Raw genomic sequence first — 13,203 nt, 5'->3', positions numbered from 1 at the left:
ACATTGTTATAATAGTAATATTTATGGTACTTGCAGCATTTGGGGGAGAGAATTTATATCTCAGAATTAGCAAATCATTCAGTTTGCAGTTCTCACCATTTTGTGTTTGAAAAGTCTTTCTTTTCCGTCACTGTGAGCCTTTTTCTTACGCTGGGCTCCCTCAATATGAACTGCTGAGTGTTACTTGATGATGACTCCAAACACAAAATACCACTGAGCATGCATGCTTCGGCAGAAAGGATCATATGTAAGCAACACAGGTCATTTTTTAAATTTAGTAAGAAGGAGGAAACTAATATTTGCTAATGACCTACTAAGGGTATGTCTTTGCTTGATGTTTTCACATGTCATTTATGTTCACCCTCTGAACATTGTATAGCATATTGCTTTTCTTTTCTTTTTCCATTTTATAGCTGGGGATCAAGAGTATTAGGAAGTTGAACAAATGAAGATCACAGAACATAATTAGGTTGTTTTTTAAAATGATTTTTTAAATGTTTTTATTGATGTTTTGTTTTTTAGATGAAGGGAGAGGGATAGAAAGATAGAAACATTGATGAGAGAGAAACATCATCAATCCGATGTCTCCTGCACGCCCCCTATTGGGCATTGAGCCCGAAACCCGAGCATGTGCCCTGGCCAGGAATAGAACCAAGACCCCTTGGTTCCTGGGTCGATGCTCAACCACTGAGCCACACTGACTGCGCAACAGAATTAGGGTTTAAATTCAGGCCTTCTGACTCTTGATTTAGGGTTCTAATCTATAGTACAGGAAGATGAATATTTCTGTGTGTACATATGCAGATACATGCATATGGTTCATGTCAATATTAGATAGCATTCAGTATTTGAAATACATTTTTATGTTACTTCTGAGGAAAAATATGGCAAATCATATGGCCTATTGTGTATATTTCTTACATTTGACTTTAAGAATGTGCCTTTATTCATTTTTGAAGGGATAAGCCCATAAGAAACTAAGACTGCGTTACTTTCCAGGTAGAGCACGATCTCTTTCTGAACTCACAGTGGCATCTTGAGTCTGTACTACCTTCTGTGTTCTTCCTGACCTCTGACAAGAGCATGCAGCTCACCTGGCTGGCGAGTCTGCATTCTGAGTCTGGGCCCGAGGACTCTTTCTGTCTTCTTTGGTCCTCAGATGATTCTTTCAGAGTGGATAACTGAGGAAGGAGGAACAAAATTGTCTGCTCCTCCTTCTGTCCTGATCGCTTCATTTGATTAATAGTGTGGCCAGAGAGAGCCTGGGAAACCAGAAGTCCAGCATGTTGCTGCTCCGAGTACAGCAATCACCTCTTTCAGATCTTATTGAAATGTACCTTTTCACTGGGGCCTTCCCGGACCACTCTAGAGAAGAGGGGGTTTGGGGCTTGGTGAGAAGGAATTAAGCAAAGAAAAAAAGACTCATGGACATAGACAACAGCATGGTCATTGCCCGAGTGAAGGGGAGGTTGGGGAGGTCCCAAGGGGGGTAAATGGAGATGGAAGGAGACCTGACTTGGAGCGGTGAACACACAATACAATATACAGATGATGTGTTGTGGAATTGTGCACCTGAAACCTATATAATTTTATTAACCAATGTCACTCCAATAAATTCAGTTTAAAAAGGACAGTATTCCTCACCCTTATCACTTCCTTTCTAGTTTTATTTTCTCTTTGACTTACCACTAACATAACATTTATTCAACTGAGATAGATCTTGTGTCTTTTTCATTTTTCTCATTGTAATGTAAGCTCCATGAGGGGTAGGATCATTGACTCTTTTTTTTTTTTTCTGCATTGTTTCCACACCTAGAATAGTACTTGGCACATAGTAGGTGCTCAATAAATACTTTTTGGATGAACAAAGGATTGAATAAATGAACATTTGATGAGGAGATTCCAGAGAATGGCATTCCGAGAACACTGCCATTGTTATTTGTGGTATTGAAGTACTTTTTAACAGGAGGGTGGACAAGAGACCAGAGATGGTGATAATTTTGTATCCAATCCTGAAGCATTAAGGGAAGAAAAGGCATCTTCACTGAGGAAAGAGGAGTTTCTAAGAGAAGTTTATATGAAGCTCAATGAATACTGTTGCGTTAATGTTGAATGCTTATATATAAAAGCACTTGCTATGGACTGAATGTTTGTGTCCCCCCAGAATTCTTATGTTGGAAACCTAATCCCCAATGTGATGCTATTAGGAGGTGGGGACCTTTGGGAGGTAATTAGGTTATGAGGATGGAAATCTCAGGAATGGAATTAGTGCCCTTCTTTTGAGACGCCACAGAGCTCCTCACCCCTTCCACCCATTGAGGTTCCATGGTCTTGCCCCTTCACCAGATGCTGCAGCCAAATCGATCCATTTTTCAGTCCCTGAATACAAGGTTCCTCCTCTCTTACATCTGGCCAGACTTTCTCCCTCTCTGCTTCCGCCTCTCTTCTTTCTCCCTCCCCTTCTCCCTCACTTTTTCCGTTTCTTAATCATTTGCTAATCAACCCATATGGGCCAGGTGCTATGATAGGTTCTGGGATCACAAAGATGAATAAGATTTTGACCTTGTCACCAAGTTTCATGTGTTTTAGACTCAGTAGAGAGCTAGGATTTAAGTGGGTGGGAGTATGGAAAAGAGAAGCACTGACTATTGGCTCGAAGGCTCCCCGCATGCAGGAAAGATAGACTGGCTGGGTTGGTGCTGGAGCTGGTGCTGAGACTATATGAGGTGTGGCTGTGGCTCACACCATTGGAAAGGATTACACATCTTCTAAAACTCTGCAGACCATTTGCAAAGATGATCGTATCCTCTTTAGTATAATTGAGGCAAGCCCAAATCATGATTCTTATGTGTCTTGTGAATGTGGAAAGGGCTGTGAAATGGTAATCAACTTAAAACCTCTGATTCTGGGGTTTAATGGTTTTTTTTTTTTTCAGCTCTGTGTTTGGAAATTACCATTAAAACAAAACGAAACAAAACACACCCAAACTAATCACAGAAAGAATATGTGATTATGCCTTCTCTGAAACTGGCGTTAATGATGTTGGAACTTGGCTTATAGGTTTTTCTCCCTACTTCTTTGTGCCTGTTGCTATCGTAACCTTGTCCCCTTTCTTACTTTTATTATTTTGCTGTTCTGTGCCCTAGTGCTAACTTCAAGCGAAGCTAAATGGCTTCCCTGCATAGTTAGGCATCAAACAAACTCCAAGAATGTACTGGTGTGTGTGTCTTCACACGTGCTGGGAGATTGAGGGTTAGACGATTAATTTCATTTAGCATTTTCTGTGGAAGAAAAATGAAGTGGTAAAGGCCTTTTATTTAGGGAAATAAAGTGAGGGTTTTAGTACTTTTATAAATTTAAATAAAAATATATAGAGAACATTAGATATTTTAAAGCTTAAAGTAATGAGAGTATCTCTATCTTTCTATTTATCATCTGGGATTTTTTTTTTTCCTTTCAAGCTTTTCTGGTAAAAGGAATCTTCCAGTGGTCTTAAGGACAGTAATGCCTGAGAAAATTGAATATTTAAATACAGACAGGACTCAACAAAAACAGTCATTCCATACTCAGCTAAGGAAACTTTAAAATTTATACTGAAAGTTACACTTACTGAATCATATTTTTTATTAGTTACCCTAAATGTTTATTATTAATATAAGTTTTCATTTGAAACTGATAATTATGAATGTAAAATGGGTTATCAAAACTGTGTTTTCATATTTCTTAATATTTAGACTTTTAAAGAAATAAGAACAGAGTGATATAACCATCTCAGTCATTGACAAGCAGAATATTTAACTGGTGTTACAGTTTTTATCATTATGCTAATAATAGGAGATGGGGCTCTAGGAAGATTAAGCATTAGCTATTCTGGTCCCTCGAGGAAACTGTAAAATTCACCTTCACTGGGTTGCAGTGAGAAACAAAGTGTATTTAAACACTGGAAAAAAAAATCTTAGCTACCTCAGCGCACAGTATGCTAAGGGCACGTGCTTGAAGCCTTTTAATCTCGAGGTGTGGCCTGTGCTATAAATACTTCTGTAAGCATTTACATACTTGACATTTAGCTATACAGCGGTGTATAATCATATCCACATGCTTTGCATTATGAAATGGAATGAAAACTTTGTAGGAACAGGACTAGCTGTTGAGGATTTCATATGTCTTTCTCTTCCATAGTGCAGTCCAGGCTCAAAATGATGCTTTGTCACTGACAAGAAAACTACGCTTTCTTTTTCCATCTATTTCTTCTTTCCTTTTCTTTAGCAGTAGGACAACTATTAATGGTGATAATAATAACTGTTACGGAGCACTTGCTTGCTTGCTTGCTGTCGGCTAGGTACGAGTATTAGTCTATTTGCTCCTATCCTTAAGACTTACCGAATAGCATTATTTAAATATTGTTGTTGTTGCCATTTTATGGGTGAGACCCCTGAGGCACAGAGTGGTTAAGTAACTTGCCTAAGCTCACACAGCCAGTAGAGTGGCTGGGATATAAACCAGGCAGTCCAGCTCTGCCCCTTCCTCTCCCTGCCGCTTGCTGCTAGAGCTGTGCTGGAGGCCTTGCTTCCAATTTTAGCAGCTTTTTTGGCCCCGGCCTATCCTGAGTGAGATTTATGATTCCTCTGTTTACTTCTCTTTTTCTTTCTTTCTTTTACCGCCCCCTCCCTCTCCCCTTAGGTCAAGTACAAAAGAGATTTTGAAGAAAGCAAAGGGAGGGGCTTCAGCATTGTCACCGACACTCCTGAACTACAGAGGCTGAAGAGGACTCAGGAACAGATCAGTAATGTAGGTGACTGTTGAGTGACGTGGTCTGTGACTTGTGTTCCTGGGTGAGAGAGTGAGATTGGGTGACTTGGAAGTGTTCTTGTTGTTTTGGTGTCTAAGCAGTACTCAGTGCAGCACTCATCTGTGAGTGCTGAGTTCATATATGCTGAGTTCATCTGCGAAATTCCTTCTCTTTGATGAAATCATCAGTTATCTAGAGCCTAATGCTCCAATAATAATGACTATATTTCTTTAACTTAAAAGAAACTATTGTGATTTAATATCTTACTCCATTTTGAATGGTTCTCAGCTTTTGAATTCCTCCAAAATAGGACTCTCATAGTTAAGTTAAAAAACCTGACATTTATTATTATTGCTAGTTTTTGCTGTGTGGATAAGCATACAAAAAATATACATAGAAGGTCAAGTATCTTGAGAAATCTCATATTTGCTAAATATGTGTATATAAGGTTTCATACTTTAGGCATTTGTAAAAGTGAAGTATTATTACACCTCATTTTCGAAATAAACATTTACCTATGAAGTTGCTTTGAGTTTGAAAGCTGCGTCTTGTTCAGTAATATATATTCTTTTTGAAAAAGAAAATTGAGACTAACAAGTTCAAAGCACATTAGGTACTGAAAAGTGTTAGTTCAGTACTTATTACAGGTGGATCGACAGCTATTCTTACTTTTTGTAATTTATGTCTGTGATTATGTTTCTTTCTTCCAAAGTTTGCTAAGATGTATTTTATTCAGAAAAAATTAGTTCAGTGTTAGGTAATCAAGAGGGACTACGAATGATAACAACTGTGAACGTGACATAAAAGTGTGTGCATATAAGCATTTTTTATGAGTTTATCTTGTGTGCCCCTGTATAGTCACTAAACTTCATATATCTAAATGTTATAAGTTTTGTAGCCTTAATTTCCAGGAAATATTTAATTAGCAAATGGTTTAAAACTCACTGATATTGGGCTATTATCATTATAAATAGTGTGAAAATTTGCATATAGAATAGTATATACTTTGATAAAGAATTTTATTTGTCAAAAGTTCAAAAACAGAATGATGTTTAAAAAACATTTAGGGAGTGAGAGGAGACAGAATAAACACTTTATTTTTTCATATTTCCTAATATTTACCCACTGTTTGCTCTTTAAATGAAGATTTTATTTTAGGAAGGACTGATTTCCTTTGAAGAGAAAGGGCTGAATTTTAAGGATTCATGGCTTCTGTCCCTTAGATTTTCTACCCGCTCTCAACAAGCCCCACTCATGAACACTGAAGATTATTCCCTTCATCTGTCTTTCTCTTCACTCTTTCCTTAAATCAAAACCTATTTTTCTTTTAAAAATGCAAATTAAAGACACATTCCACTGGCAGTTACATTCAGTAGTGTTTCTTATTTTTGCATTACTTTGGGAGAGCTTTTATTTAAAAAAATAAAAATAATGCTGCGCAAAACAAAGCTGTAAATCTTCGACTACCACAGAAATTTATTTCAAAAAGAACTAAACATTTCTACTTAAGACATCCACGTGACAGCTAACATAAGGATTGCAGTGGATTCAAAGGTAGGCCTTTTAATTTATATTCAAATTAAGCCAAAATTCATATTTAATAAGAAGAACTGATCATTTCACCAACCTTTATCATTAGCAGGAATATACATTTTATTCAATACCAGAGACTGTTTGCAGATCCACTCTTCATTATGAAAAAAAACCCTGTAACATAGGTACGTATAAATTTATATTTATCATATGCATAACAGTATATAAAAATACCATTTAGACTAAGTCTATAATTAGACAATGATGATTTTTTAAAAGCATGTAATTTAGATATCTTAATTTTTTTTTTTTTGCAATTATCTTGATATTAGAAACCATAGCAGTCTTGCAAGTAGTACTTTTAGCATGATGAGGCATATTAATATTTGGATAGTAGTAAAAAACATAGATTTCATAATATTACTGGTAGGGATTTACTCTTGAAGAAGGGAAGCTATTAAGTATTCTGAGGTCTAGTGAATTTATTATTCATTTATAAAGGCTGCAACTTTATGAACGTTTTTCCGTGATCTCATGAGGTTTTCCATATTAGCCAAAGGTCTTTTTTCTATAAGAAACATGGTTTAATCTGAAGGTTGGTACGTTGGCTAGTTCCATTTTCCACATTACTTTCAGATAAACCCAAATACTGAAATATATTGGCCAAATCCAGACAGATATTTTTGACAGTGGCCTGGACTGTGTCTGTTTTGAGATGAAGAAGGTGAGAAAATGTCCAGTCTGGACAGGCACCAGACTCTTTCTTCAGGAGATGCTGGGATGCTCACCCTGGAAATTATAAGGGATATGAGAATTGAGTTCCAAGTTTAATACAGGATGACGCAGGTGGGTTACTAAGCCAGGGACTTCACAATCTTTATTTTTCCATTTGCTTCATTTTCTTACTTGTTTTTACTTTATTTAACTTTGAATGTTGTCTGGATCTTTTTTCCCCCTTTTTAATAAATTTATTGGGTGACACGGTTAACAAAATTATACCCCTATCAGGTGCACAGTTTCACAACACATCATCTGTACACCGTATCGTCTGTTCATCACTTCAAGCCAAGTCTCCTTCCATCACCATTTATTCCCCACATACCCCACCCCTGGCAATCACCACACTGTTATGCTTGTCCATGAGTTTTTTCTTTCCTTTTTTTCCCTCTCAATCTGTCTGGATCTTTCTAAGCTGCTTTTAATCCCTTTTGGACTAAAGAAAGTATAAAGACATAAAACAGGGGATTTAATGACAATTCCTAGGTGTTTTGGGTAATACGTTATGGATGAGTGGGCATTTTTGACTGCTTGTGTCTGTGTTAGTTACATGAAATTTTTTTCACACACTCTCATAATCATTTGTCCGGGATCTGAAATCATTTGGAAATGCCTACTTGAGTCTGCATGTGTTTGTGAGGTGTGGGATAAAAGACAGCTGTAAATTTGAAATTGTGTGTAATGAAAGGGTAAGAGTGGGCTTAGCTTTGACTTCCTTCTTTTGGGGTCTATAATGACAACACACTGACCCTGGGAGATTTATTAACTGCTGCAATTTAAAATTCTTCTGCTATATTACTCACTTAGTAGAGCTGCAGAAAGAATAAGAAAAGAGGCCAGGTTATAGAATGTACTAAATGGTTGGAAAGAAACAGAACTGATTTCCAAATAAAAAATTTTTTCCATGAAATTCCAGAAGATGTCTTCTTGACTCCCCCACTCCACCTTCCCAGCCCAATTCTAGGGCATAAATTCACAAATGACAGAAATTTTTTTATTAAGTGATATTTTAGGAAAATGTTCTTAAAGGACAGTGTACAAACGTGAATTGAGGAATTTCTGTGCCTTTGGACATTTTTAGAAACCTTTTTTTCTGTTGGTGGTTGTAAAGGTGGCTTCTGATTCAGGTGGTCACCCCCTTTGCGTTTATAAGCAGTGCACTCAGGGAACCAGCAGCAGGAGAGCAAGGCAGAATCACTGCAGACATCGGAGGGATGCATCCAGCCTGGGCAGGTTATCGATGGATGTCACTCTGCCTGCTTACACACTAAGACAAGCTGCACTTTCAATTAGCTGAGATGGTCTGTGGATAAATTGTGAAATAAAATAGTAACATCCAACTCCGAGAGACTTTTACAATCTTTGTGCTGTAGATAGGATTTAGATGCTTATTTTTAAATTTATTTCAGGTGGCGGAGAAATATTTTATGAAGGGGAAGGGAAAAAAACACCCAGATGACAAATCTTGTATTTTACAGACTGACTGAAATAGTAAGTGTACCATTATGTGGTTTGCCAAGATTTGTTTCTGTCTTTCACTCACGGAGGAAATAACTGTGAGTGTCTGTGTGTCTGCCTGTGTACGCCTGTGTGTTGGCTTCAGTGAAAATCGTTAGAACCCCTTTCCTTAGATCACTGACGACACAGATAATAGTATTTCCACCTGCTGTATGTTCTTTCCCTTACCCTGTCAGTATCTATAATTTTGGTTATCTCTCCTGTTTCCCAAATACCTGTTTTATTAGCATTTTCAATTTCGCATACCCATTCATAAGAAACACTTACTTTATAAAAAAAGCTAAGATTGAAGTCTTTTTAAAAGACATTATGGGAAAAAGAGTGTCTCTGTAATTTGATATTGAAATATAATTATTCTTAGGCTTTTGATGTAGCTATATAATTTTTCATTGACTTCTTAGAATGCAAAATAAATTATATGCTCATTAATAAGCTCAAGTGGATAGTGTTGATTTAGTTCCCTAAGACTTTGTGAGTTAACTTAAAAAGTATTAGATTATTGGTGGCAAACATGGCCTAATAATTGAAAAGCAGTATCTATGGGCTATTAAAAGATTTGATTCAAAGTTAGATTGAGTGTGAGGGTGAGCATGAAGGTGGGGACAACTATCTAGGGATCTGGTCTCTGTAATTTAAATAAATCATTTTGACAGAGACTGACTGTGGCCATGTTCAGGCTGCTGACAGTGTGAAATTGAGTTGTATGGTGGACAGAAGACAAGCAGTCAAGAGAAATCCCCAAAGGCAAAATTTGTTATGTAATTGGGTCAACTCATGCATGAGAAATGCATGCTAATTGTAAACTGGTGGCGAAATTAGAGTGTATGAGGCAATTAGGCCTTATATGAACCCAAACAACTGACATCAGATTTTTCTTTCTTTTAATAGTAGACAAACATTAAAAAAAGAATTTTTTAAAGGGGAGAAGGGTAAAAGAAAGTCATTTAATGTTAAAATTAAAAAAAATTATTTGTTAATTTTATTCCTTTATGCAAGAAGCATAACATTTTATAACTAATGAAAATTTATAAGCAATCTTCTAATTTTGAGTAGTAAAACTTAGTACACTAAGTAGTTTGAAAGCAGAATGGGATCGTAGTTTTGCTATAACTCATAACCGGGTTGATTAACATAGATGATTGGTTATGAGGTCAGTGGCTTAGATTTAAGCCTTTGAAGTCTATTATTTTCACAGAGCAAATTTATACGTTACTTTAATGATATGCTTTATCTTCAACTTATCTTATCTCAACCAGCGACTCTGATGCATTCTCCAGTAATAGTGGGTCAGCAGCATTATTTTAAAGCAAAGATCAACTATGTCAGAGAAAGTGATAGGGCAATAACGTGTATTTTCCTTCTAATACCTAACACATGTATGAATGCTTTATTCATTTCGAAACACTTTGACATATCGAGTCTAATTAGAGCCTCTGAACAAGCTCTCCTCAGGGAAAGTATTTCTATAAGGAATACTTATACTTTCATGAGAAAAATGTACGGAAAATTACCTCGTAGTCTTTTCTCATTTCCAAATCTGTGGTTTCCCTAACACCTGGTTTTGCTTTATTTTTCCACCTAGGGCAGAACTTCAAAGGTTGATCTCTTCTTTTTATCCTCAATTTTTTAGCCACAGTCACTTAAAGAAACAAATACATCCCAGACCAGTAATTACTTGTGCATGGCAAGTACAAGAGTTGTGGTTGTAAATGGCATTGTCTGAAGGGGAGGCTTAGGAAGGGTCCCCGTAATAAAAGAATTAACATGTATGACTTTTTTTTGGAAACAAGATGAAGGATCTGTCCTTCATGCAAATGATTTCTGAAGATCTGTCCTTTGTGAACCCCCTTTTTCCCATTCCTTTCTTTTTAGTCCCACATTGTTCAGGCCCTTATCCTGCCCAAGTTGTTGCAGGAGCCTCCTAATTGGTCTTATCTCCTTCCAGGCTCTTTCTGCACCTTCCATTGTATCTTAAACACTGTCATCATATGACTTCCCAAAATATCTGTTTCATCAAGACCCTAATTATGACCCACTAAATTTTTTTCCTTGGACCTCAACTGTGAGGATAAAGCCTAATCCCCTAAACCCTTTAATTCCCAACTCTAAGGACCCTCTACAATCTGCTTCTAAATTATTTTTCACCTCATCTGTCACTGCCCTTCAACACTGTTCTTTCATTTGTTTTAGACCTTGCCAACTTACTGTGTTCTGGACTTTTTTAAGAGTCATTCCTCTTGTTTGGAACAATTTCACACTATCTGTGAATGACATCCCCAGCCTCTGATCCTAGATACACACTCAGACCCCAGCTGCAGAGATCTCTCTGAATCACGATAGTGCTCTGTACGATAGCACTAATATCTGTAACCACTCATTTCACACATCACAGTCCACATTTTGGCTTTAATTAGCATTTCCCATGGGGTGTGTTTTACCTCTCTAAACTCATAAAGGTGAAGATTATTCATGTCCTTTTCAAGTTATTTTTTGTATATCCAAGAGTGCATATCATGGAGCTTTGCACCTTACCTTTCTTGTCATGTCCTTAATTTAGGCCCTCTCTACCCCTTGCTTGGGTTGTGGAAATAAGACTCTTGACTGTTCTCACCTGCCACAGCACTGCCTCTTCTCCCTCCCAAGCTGTTCGTCTCGTGGTTGCTTGCAGGGTTCTTAAAACACACATCTGATGTCACTCTCTTCCTTAAAATCTGTCAGTGGCTGCCCATTGCCTTTGGGATAAAACGCAAAACCATTAGCATGGAGTGTGAGGCTGTCCCTGGGTTAGTGCCAACCAAGGTCTCCAGCTTGGGTGTCTGACTTGGACTTGGGCCTTATCCACTTCAAAGATCAGCCTGGGAGGCCGTCTGCACCCTCTCATATCCACACTCAGCTCAGAGGCTGCCTTCTCTTCCCTGGCCTTGCCCTTCCTCTCCCCAACCTGACAGCCTGGTTCTATAGCTGTGTTATGAGCTTTCTTCCTCCTAGACCGAACTCTATGAAGTCTTGGGCTGTGTCTTTTTCTCTGTAGCCCGAGGACTTAGCACAGAGCTAAAATTGGGAAACAAATGAATTGACTTCTTGTGCCAACAAATCTTCTTCCTATGGCTTCTCACTCTGCCCAAGCAAGGCTGCCAGCTCTGGGACTTCCTCAGGACCGTCCCTGATAAACACACCCATTTTGATACTTTAAGGAGTGAATCCCCCTTGCATTGTGTGAATTTCATCTTGTAATGGTGGTTATTACAAGGTGTTTTAATCTTTCTAGATTTATTTTAATCAAACATCTAATAAGATCTATGTAGATATCACATTGATTTTCTTCCTTAAAACTCCCAGATCTTTCCTTCATTCTGTTGTCCTCCAGGGTAAAGTAGTTACCTGATAAATATTTGTTCAGTAAATGACTGAATTCTGTTAAGGGTGTCATTTTTCTTTCTTTTTTTCTTTTTTCACTTTTTTTTTTTAATTGTTCCAAATATGACCCATGTCCCTTTTTCTCCCCATTGACCCCTTCCACCCTGCCCCACCCCCTCCCCAGTGCCTCACCACACTATTGACGGTGTCCTTGGGTTATGCATATATGCATATAAACTCTTTGGCCAATCTCTCCCCACCCACTCACCCATGCCCACCTTCCCTCTGAGATTCATCATTCTGATCCATGCTTCCATGTCACTGAATCTGTTCTGTTCATCAGTTTATTAAGTTTCTTAGATTCCACATCTAAGTGAGATCATTTGATGTTTGTCTTTCTCTGCCTGGCTTATTTTACTTAGCATAATATTCCCCAGGTCCTTTCATACTGTCCCAAAGGGTACGAGATTCTTCTTCTTTACAGCTGCATAGTATTCCATGGTGTAAATGTCCCACAGCCTTTTTATCCACTCATCCACTGATGGGCACTTGGGCTGTTTCCACATCTTAGCTATTGTAAATTGTGCTGCTATGAACATAGGGGTGCATATATTCTTTCTGATTAGTGTTATGGGATTCTTAGGGTATATTCCTATAAGTGGGGTCACAGGGTCAAAAGGCAGCTCCATTTTTAATCTTTTGAGGAACCTCCATACTGTTTTCCATAGTGGCTGCACCAGTCTGCATTCCCACCAGCAGTGGACTAGGGTTCCCCTGTCTCTACACTCTCGCCAGCACATGTCCTTTGTTGATTTGTTGATGGCAGCCATTCTGACAGGTGTGAAGTGATACCTCATTGTGGTTTTAATTTGCATCTCTCTGATGATTAGCAATGTTGAGCATCTTTTGTCTGTTGGCCATCTGCATGTCCTTTTTGGAGAAGTGTCTTTTCAGGTCCTTTGCCCATCTTTTAATTGGATTGTTTGTCTTCCTCTTGCTGAGTAGTATGATTTCATTGTACACTTTGGAAATTAGCCCCTTATCAGATGCATCCTTGGCAAATATACTTTCCCATACTGTGGGGTTCCTTTGTATTTTGAAGCAGATTTCTTTTGCTGTGTAGAAGCTTTTTAGTCGGATGTAGCCCCATTTGTTAGTTTTTCCTTTGTTTCTCTTGCCCTAGGAGATGTATCAGTGAAAATTCCACTACGTGAGATGTTTGTGACTTT

General features: G+C 37.9%; 2 protein-coding genes across 3 annotated transcripts in view; both read left to right on the top strand.

The window, feature by feature from the left end:
• The window catches only part of LOC107546344 (LIM zinc-binding domain-containing Nebulette), a 341,718-nt gene that overhangs the window by 177,455 nt on the left and 151,060 nt on the right, over positions 1-13,203 (top strand). For both annotated transcript variants that reach the window (XM_087825371.1, XM_087825374.1), the window contains exon 4: positions 4,681-4,788. In XM_087825371.1, the coding sequence (XP_087681497.1) occupies positions 4,681-4,788 (108 nt within the window). The remainder of the gene's footprint in view (positions 1-4,680; positions 4,789-13,203) is intronic.
• The window catches only part of LOC107546343 (nebulette-like), a 93,276-nt gene continuing 86,251 nt past the window's right edge, over positions 6,179-13,203 (top strand). Inside the window, exons 1-3 of the mRNA XM_087817686.1 lie at positions 6,179-6,343; positions 6,429-7,168; positions 8,509-8,590. The gene's annotated coding sequence lies outside the window, so the exon portion shown is untranslated. The remainder of the gene's footprint in view (positions 6,344-6,428; positions 7,169-8,508; positions 8,591-13,203) is intronic.

This window comes from Miniopterus natalensis, chromosome 1, assembly GCF_054644295.1.
Source record: "Miniopterus natalensis isolate mMinNat1 chromosome 1, mMinNat1.hap1, whole genome shotgun sequence".
Lineage (NCBI taxonomy): Eukaryota > Metazoa > Chordata > Mammalia > Chiroptera > Miniopteridae > Miniopterus > Miniopterus natalensis.
The sequence above is the reverse complement of the archived record's forward strand: the minus strand, read 5'-3'. Positions and strand labels throughout refer to the sequence as shown.